This window comes from Triticum aestivum, chromosome 6A (genome assembly GCF_018294505.1).
Source record: "Triticum aestivum cultivar Chinese Spring chromosome 6A, IWGSC CS RefSeq v2.1, whole genome shotgun sequence".
In the NCBI taxonomy this organism is placed as follows: Eukaryota; Viridiplantae; Streptophyta; class Magnoliopsida; order Poales; family Poaceae; genus Triticum; species Triticum aestivum.
This window is the reverse complement of record NC_057809.1, coordinates 606,381,444-606,390,258: the sequence shown is the minus strand read 5'-3', so window position 1 is coordinate 606,390,258 and position 8,815 is coordinate 606,381,444. Positions and strand designations below refer to the sequence as shown.

Below are 8,815 nucleotides of genomic sequence, written 5' to 3'. Positions count from 1 at the left end.
TGCCATAGGCATTAATAATTCTTACTAAATTTGCATCAATTTTATTTTCCATTGAAGCACACAATGTAATTTTAATTACTTGTTCAATTTCACTAAATTTGATGTTTTTTATATTGTCATGATGTTATGAATAGATCAAAATCGTTTCATAAGAAAACATTGTCAATCAGATCAATTTACTACGAATCATACCGCATGTCCTAAGCTTCGTGTCGTGGACTCGTGATCCTCAAATGATACATTTTTTCATAAGCAACTGTTGTCCCGTTATTAATGGATCAAAGCTTTCTCATGACGTGTCGTGAAGCGAATTTTTTTTCCGTTGCAACGCACGGACATTTGTACTAGTATTATACTAAATAACCTAACTAACTGAATGTGCAGTGCGCTCCATGTCTAGCACGTCTTGGTCTTGCTCACTTCACCCGCCTATCATATCGACTCGGCTTCGTTCTTCAAGCAACAACTTTCTTTTTCTTCAGAAATCGCATTTTCTTCCTCCTCAAGCCCCTATCACAAGACCAAGCGATCTCATCCCGCAGAAGACTCAAACGGTCAGCGTTCCAGCGCCTCCTCATCAACACGAGCGGCATCTACCTCACGTCCAACGAGCCACAGGTGTGATAGGGCATTGCTCGTGCCCGTTAGCCTGTTGCAAGCCTTTGTTGTCAACTGAAGCCTCATCTTCTATGTGAGAAACCCACTACTCTAATTTTGACTTTCCAACTTTTTACCGGACGGAGGGAGTAGATAAAAAGGTTTGACTTTTCAACAAAACTGGAAGTACACTCTTTACCGAACGGAAGGAGTATAGCTATTTTCTACGCAAGGGCCAGTGGCATACAAGAAATTTCTTAAATTTGAGTGGCAGCCTAAAAATACGAGGACAAGTTTAATAGGGACACGAACCAAATTTTTTGTATAGGAATTCTTGCCTTGGGAGCACACCAGCGCGTGCCATAGCTGAATGGGAGGAATACAAAGCAACATACTCCCTCTGTTTACAAGGCCACTATCCCATTCTTCGGATATAAAGAAAATGAAACCAACTAATAATAAATAACATGACTAATTATGTAAAAAATCTTCCATGCTCTTGGCTAATTAAACATGTTGCATGTGGTGCATTTTTTTCTATGGCTGCATGCAAGGTTTGTACTAACAAGCACCAGGCAAAAACCTCTTGAAAAAAACCCCTTGCCCCCGCGGGCGGCTCAGGCGGCGGCGGCAGATCCCCTACTTCCCCCCGCCTCCGCCGCTGACCAGGACCACCAGGGCGAAGCCCCTCGCGGTGGCTGGCGGCGGGGGATCCCTCCTCCTCGTCTGGGCTTTGGTGGGCGCGGGGCTCCCTCCCTGGGCGGTGGCGTCGGACGTGCACAGGGTCCGGCGGCGTGGCGGCGCTCTCTCCCGTCGGCGGCGGGTGGGTGCTTGGCCGCGCAGCGGCTGTGCCCCGTGGTGGCAGTTGAGGCCCGGCTTCGGACCTTTGGCGGCAGTGGTGGTCTTCCTTCCCCATCGCGGGCATGTGGCGGTGTTCCTCGGGCAGCGGTGGTTCCGGCGGCGGCGATGCTCCGGATGGTGGGGAGGCGGTGGCGCAGCCACTTGGCTGCGGGCTAGCGCGGCGACAGGCGGCGGCGCCCTCCTGGCCCAGATCTGGGCCCTTTTGGGCCACATCTGGGTCTGGGCGGGCCTGGACGGCGGATCCGGCGGACGGAGGAGCGGCTCATGCGGGGGGTTGCGGAGACGACGACGCGCACACTGTAGTGCGGCGACGGGAGCTTCACGAGCCCTTTTTGGCTCGGCCGGGCCGTGGGCCTGGTGTGCTCCTCTTGCTACGTCCGGTCGGTGACCGCCATGGGCGGTGGAGGTTGTCCCCTCCCGCGTGGTTGCCGATTCTGCCGCTCCTCGTTCCCGGTTGTACCCTCTCGGTCCCGTCGGTCTCGCTTCGCCTGCTTATTCGTCTGCAACGGCTTCGGCGGACGAAGGTGCGGCTCATGGGGGGGGGGGGGGGTTGCGGAGACGGTGGCGCGCACACTGTAGCGTGGTGATGGGAGCTTCACTAGCACTTTCTAGCTCGGCCGGGCCGTGGGCCTGGTGTGCTCTTCTTGTAGCGTCCGGCCGGTGACCGCTAAGGGCGGTGGAGTTTGTCCCCTCCCTTGTGGCTGCTGATTTTGCCGCTCCTCGTTCCTGGTTGTCCCCACTCGGATCCGTCGGGCGCGCTTCGCTTTCCATGGTGAGACGGCGGTGGATTTCCAAAGGCCGTGGTGGCGCATGTTGGTGGGCGGCAAGATTGATGGAGTGTGACGGATCGGCCGGGGTTGTCGGCTTGGCCGGCTCCGACGCGATGACGCTCGCGGGTGCCACCGTTCCTTCATGAAGGGCGTCGGGTATGCCTTCTCCACACGCCCCTCCGCGTACCGGGGGAAACCCTAGGACCTGTCCGGGCAGCAGCGTTGTCGCATTCCTTCTTGAAGGTGTTACTTGGTATGCGGCGATCCGAAGTGCTAGGAGTGTGGTGGAAATTCTCCGGCGGGCGCAACGGTTGCGGGTCTTTATCGTTTTCGTCGATCCGACTCTATTGTCATTAGTTTCTTTTTCTTTCTCTGTTATTTCTTTTGGGCGTGCTTGTGCTGTCTACCCCAGCAAGGGACTATCAGTTGTATCGGGTGGTTGTTGTATTTATATAGCGGGGCGAAAGCCTATTTCGAAAGCACCAGGCAAAAATCTAATCAATCTTTAACAGAAAGAGATAGTCATTACAAGATGCAAATTTCATTTTCAATAGTGGTGTTGTATAAAGAATGGTGGGAGGATGATGACTTAAGAATTTGAAAATTGAAAATCACATACCAATGTAAGATGCCTAAAATAGCCAGCTAAGCAACTGTAGATCGTCTGATGTAAATCGTACCCTAAAAATCTCTATTTGGACTCGTACGAAGGGTCTTTTGTCCGGAATACGTCGGCCCTAAAGGGCCAGATGACAATCCAGGGCGCCGCTATCAAGATCATACCGCCCGTCACCACTCCCTTGAAATGCTTCCAATCGATACTCCGGCTCCTTTTCATCGCCTCCACAAACTCGTCCGCCTGACCAAGATACGGCGGGTCGGCGACGCCGAGATGCGGCAATCGGACCGGCGGCCGGTGACCCTGCATGCAGGTACGATGCGATCGGTCAAGAAAAATAAGGGATAGACGAATCAAGCGACGGGATGGGGGATCCGATCGAACCTGAAGAACGTGGCTGCCTCCGGTGTATGTCCTGGTAGATAAACCGCCAGGAGCGGGTGCTGCCGCGCCGCGGCTGGCCTGAAGCCCGCGTAGCAGCAGTCGCCGGAACGCCGCCGCCATGTCCGTCGGTCGATATTATTCTTTCTCCCTTCGCCCAGATACGCTAACCTCTCTGCTGCTTTTTAGGTGATGACTTGATACTTTGATCGATTGACGGAAGGCAGGCCCGGTACGTGTCGAACCCCCGCCCGTATCGAGTACGGAACCAGACCACGACACGATGGCGGCCAAACGTGCGTTGGAACATTTATTAAAAATGATCCCACTATAAAATCCAGTGTTTTTTTTAACACAATACAGATACAAGCGCTCATACACTTATCCCTATGAATGCATACATGCACACCCTATCCCTATGAGCACCTCCGAAATGCCGTAGGCACCTCGTCATCGACGGGAACGTGAAATCCTGAAATAAATCCAGAAATAAATGCGAGCACCAGGACTTGAACCCTGGGCTGGGGATACCACAGTCCCTCTAATCATCCAACCACATGTTGTTTCTATCAAGTCCAGTGTTACCAGGACTTGAACCCTGGTGGGCTGAGTATATAATATGATAAGGATCAGATATATATTGTAAAGGTTCGCCGAAAGTACAAAGCACCTCAAACATAATAAAAATTACGTTGAGGTCTATGGACAACCGAACGACCATTATCGTCGGCAGAACGAGCCACCGAGGCGCCGCTATCGCCGCTCCCATATTGCAGACGACCTGACCTTATCGATGACAGCCGGGAAGTCTTCGTGCACGTGCCCCGAAGGACCAGCGCCGCGGAGCCGCAGTCGTCGCCATTAAATCCTTGAATTGGTCACCAAATATCCCCGTTGCGAACACACAACAAGAAACCCTAGCCTCACCGCCCCAAGGAACTAACAGGAATCTACGCCGGAGCTCTGTCTAATCCATCCCAACGGACAAACTTGAAGAGGATTGGAGCCTGAAAGATTGGCGCGAAGAAGGAGCGTTGCCATCAGTCCAAACGTCGCCCCTGCAAGGACTCTCCATCTACTAGCGGGAGCCCGAGACACCAGGATTTTCCTTCCCGCCACCGGCTGCCGGAGCGACAGGCAGAGGGGAGACGAATCCACGGGCTCACCGGCGAAGATCGAGGAGAGGAGGGCTTTCCTAAGACGCCTTGGGAGAGAGGAAAGAAAGAGAAAAATACTGGAAGGCAATACTTTATCGTGCCATGTGTCCAGTATTCCTTAGGAAGGATATGTTATTGTATGCTCAATCTGCTGCCTTTTGCCGATTGTACCCAAGGATCTAATCATGTTTTTAGAACAGCCAATTAATATCCTGTGCTGGAACGTGAGGTGTTTAAATTGCCCGGACCACAGGACAATCGTGTCCCTCCAAGAAACAAAGATGGACCCCATTGATCAGTTCATGGCCACCTTTCTGGGTGGCTTTCACCTACGCAATCACGTGTAGCATCCCGCCATAGGCACCCGCGGTGTCATGTTGATGTTGTGGGATGAAGGGGTTTTGGACATCTCTGACATTGTGGCTCTCAAATTGTGCCTCTCCGTGACCATGACCTTACGCGAATCAACTACAAGTTTCAAAATCATAACCGTATATGGGCCCTCCACCTCTCTGAGGAAAGATGATTTCTTCTCGGAGTTGATCACTAAAAAAATCCCAGCGAGATCAAGTGGCTTGCTCTAGGTGATTTCAACCAAATCTACCGCGCCCGAGAGAAAACAAGCGCGACATTAATAGAAGTCGCATCAAACGATTCCGCAATGCCCTTCAAACTTGCGAGCTAAAAGAGATCCATCTCTAAACCGTAGATTCACTTGGAACAACGAGAGGATCAAACCCACCTTGTGCAATCTTGACTCATTTTGCGACATCCACTTCAACACGCGTGTGCTCCATGCCTTGTCATCGTCCCTCTCCTACCATTGCCCGCTACTACTCACTGATGATAGTGGCTCCTGGAGTCACAATGCTTCAATTTCGAGACTTCTGGCCTTCCATGTTGGGCTTCCGCGACATTGTGCATAACGAATGGAATGAACCCACCAAGCAAACTGAACCATACTAAGTGTTATTACATAAGCTCAAAAAGACTGGTAATTGGCTCCCAGAATGGAGAAGCCTCTTCTCCAAATCCAAGCTTCACCTTCATGCCGCACTTATGGTCATCCTGGAGCTTTGAAAGAACATGCGGTGCCCCCATGTTTGGTTTTGGTAATTGATGACAATCTCTATGGACTAATGGTTGCCTTGAGTTATATTTGAAGGTTTTTGTCCATAGGCTTTTCTTGGAGTACATGTGTTGGTTTCAAGAAGAGTTTGTGTCGACCAAGGTGCTATTCAAGGAATTACCTAAAGATTCAAGGTTGATCAAGACTAAGTCAAGAGTGAATCAAGTTGATCAACTCACAAAGCGTAGAAGATGTACCGAGAGGGATCAAGTGATCCCATGGTATGGTAAGCATTGTCAATTATGCTTCGTGTACTAACCCATGGTCTCCGTGAGGGTTCTTTGTGGGGTTAGGTTGCGGTGTGCAAGTTCAAGAAAGGTGGTCCAACTTGAGGGAGTCAAGATCGTCTTCATCTAGCTCAAGTGGACCATGTGCAAGGCAAAGGTTTGCCCTTGATAGGTTTTCTATTTTACCGGTCTCATGATGGTAGTTGGGAGACTGGGTTATAGGATCGATTGCCGTACTATCAAGGGGGGCTCTCGTTGAGTAGCTTGATCGTATCGTTCGCTGAGAGCTCAAACCATTGCATCCCTGCATCATCTTTCTTGGTTCTTGTTTGGTTCTCTTTGAGAGTCTTAGAGCTTTTGGTCATCTTGATGACAAGTTTGAGTTCATCGAAAACGGAGTTCGCTTGCATACTCTATGATGTTTTCGTTGTTGGAGGTTTTGCCGGTTCTTCTCGGTTGGAGGTTTCACTCCTCTATTTGTTGGCATACCTCCCCTGCCTCTTCTTACTATAACCACTCGCTGTTTTGATGCTACTCGTCGTCTTGTTTTCAACAAGCTTGAGTTTGCTCAATTCGGAGCTCATATGCAGAAGTTATGTCAGTTCTTGTTCTCTTGAGTGTGGTTTTGTCAGGGTCCGCGTTGGAAAGGTTTGGGTGGTTTCATCTCGTACTCGTCTCTTTTTATCCCCTCCTTCTTCCTTGGAGCTTCCTCTGTTTTCCCGCCTCAGTTGACTGGCTGCTTGTGTGGTTGCGGTAGTACCGCTCCAGGAGCAACGGTAGTACCGTGGGCATCCACGGTAGTACCGCGCAGGCGCGCGGTAGTACCGCTGGTGCTCACGGTAGTACCGCTCCCCTGGAGCCGTACTACCGCTGCCCACCAGACTAGTGCCGCCCGGTTGCGGTAGTAGGAGCGGATGTAAAAAAATTACATCCGCACCTGCCGTGGTAGTACCGCTTTTGTCGTGCGGTAGTACCGCGCTAGGCGGCCAGGCAGTAGTACCGCCCCTCGGCAGTACTACTGTGTCGAGTTTTTGCTACTTCCGTTCTTTTGCGGAAGTATGCACGGAAGTTCCCTTTCCCCCTACCGGGACTTTTTGCCTCACGGTAGTACCGCGCTGAGGGCGCGGTAGTACCGCGCGTGCGGAAGTACCGCCCCAGCTTGCGTCTGTTTCCCTGGCTGGGGGTCACGGAAGTACCGTAGGGTGGTACGGTAGTACCGCACTACCGTGTGGTAGTACCGCTTGGTTGCAAGCAGTACTACCGCGCGGCCTTGCGGTAGTACCGCTGGCCATGCGCGGTAGTACCACTGGCCGCGGGCTGGTAGGTGGGTAACGGTTGGATTTTTTCCCCACCTATAAAAGGGGGTCTTCTTCCCCATTGGACTTAATCCTTTGAGCTCGTGTTCTTCCTCCATTGTTGACCTTCTTCGAGCTTTCTAACTCTCAATCCCTCCAATGATTCTTGCTAGTTCTTGAGGGAAAAGAGAGAGGAGATCTAGATCCACGTTTCCACCAATCACTTTCTCCTCTTTGTGAGGGGAACCCCTTGGATCTAGATCTTGGAGTTCTTGGTGTTCTCCTTCTTGTTCTTCCTCTCATTTTCCTCCCTAGCACTAGTTGCTTCCGTGGGATTTGAGAGAGAAGGACTTGGGCACTCCGTGTGCCCTTGCCATTGCATTTGGTGCATCGGTTTGAGTTCTCCACGGTGATACGTGGAAGTTACAAGTTGAGAAGCTTATTACTCTTGGGTGCTTGGTACCCTTGAGCTTGTTCCTCTTGGGTGCTTGGGCGCCCTAGAAGGTTGGTGGTGTTCGGAGCTCAATCATTGTGGTGTAAAGCTCCGGGCAAGCTTCAGGGTCTCCAATTAGGTTGTGGAGATCGCCCTGAGTAATTTGACGGGTACCGGTGACCGCCCCCAAGGGTTGCCAAAGTGTACGGGTTCGGTGACCGCCCCCAAGGGTTGCCATTTGTACGGGTTCGGTGACCGCCCTCAAGGGTCCCTTAGTGGAATCACGGCATCTTGCATTGTGCGAGGGCGTGAGGAGATTACGGTGGCCCTAGTGGCTTCTTGGGGGGTATTGTGCCTCCACACCGCTCCAAACGGAGATTAGCATCCGCAAGGGTGTGAACTTCGGGATACATCGTCGTCTCCGCGTGCTTCGGTTATCTCTTACCCGAGCCCTTTACTCATGCACTTTACTTTGTGATAGCCATATTGTTTCTTGTCCTATATCTTGCTATCACCTAAGTAGTTTATCTTTCTTAGCATAAGTTGTTGGTGCACATAGGTGAGCCTAGTTGTTTTAGGTTTTGTGCTTGACAAATTAACCGTTAGGTTTATTCCGCATTTGTTCAAGCCTAAACCGTAATTATTTTAAAGCGCCTATTCCCCCCCCCCCCCCTCTAGGCGACATCCACGATCTTTCAAGCTTGATGTTGCCCAAGAATCATGGGACCTTAGCCACACCAAGCAAGACTTCCGGGCAAGACATAAAAAAGGGTGGTTGGCTTGGTGGTGCTCAAGAGGGCGAAAAAGGAATATGCCCATCACAAACTTGAAGGAGGGGGGATGTGAACACCAAGTACTTCCATAGCCGGATTAATGCTAGGAGGCGTAAAACCCACATTCATCAGTAGAAGCACAACAATGGTTGGGTCAAAGAGCATGAGAAAAAGGAAGATATTACCCATGAGCTCTTTTACGACATTAGGGGAAAAAGCTAAAGCTAGAACGAAATATTTCAATTGGGATGAGATCCACTTCAACATTTGCGACATTGCTTCCATTTATGATTCCTTCACCATGGAGGAAGAGCGCAATGCCATAAATCAAATGCCCAATGACAAATCACGCGGTCCGGATGGCTTCACCGAATTGTTCTTCAAGAGGTGTTGGGACACCATCAAAGAGGATGTTATGATACTAATCCACCAATTTGGCAACCTAAGGCCAACTGGATAGAGTCGAGACCTGGAGTCCATGGCACGAGCCTTCCGCCATCGACCAAAACGATGTGTATCGGAGGCTGGTGTGGACGTGCGGACGCGGTGCCCTACCTATCATTGAGGACCTAT

The 8,815-nt window shown here is 51.1% G+C and overlaps 1 protein-coding gene across 1 annotated transcript; it reads right to left on the bottom strand.

Annotated features, from left to right (window-relative positions):
• Window positions 1-2,796: 2,796 nt before the first annotated feature.
• LOC123131327 (uncharacterized) lies at window positions 2,797-3,428 on the bottom strand. The gene is made up of 2 exons (XM_044551024.1): window positions 3,232-3,428; window positions 2,797-3,150 (listed from the first exon to the last, which is right to left on the bottom strand). The coding sequence occupies exons 1-2, from the start codon at window positions 3,349-3,351 to the stop codon at window positions 2,920-2,922; spliced, it is 351 nt and encodes a 116-aa protein (XP_044406959.1). The 5' UTR covers window positions 3,352-3,428; the 3' UTR covers window positions 2,797-2,919.
• Between the last annotated feature and the right edge of the window lie 5,387 nt (window positions 3,429-8,815).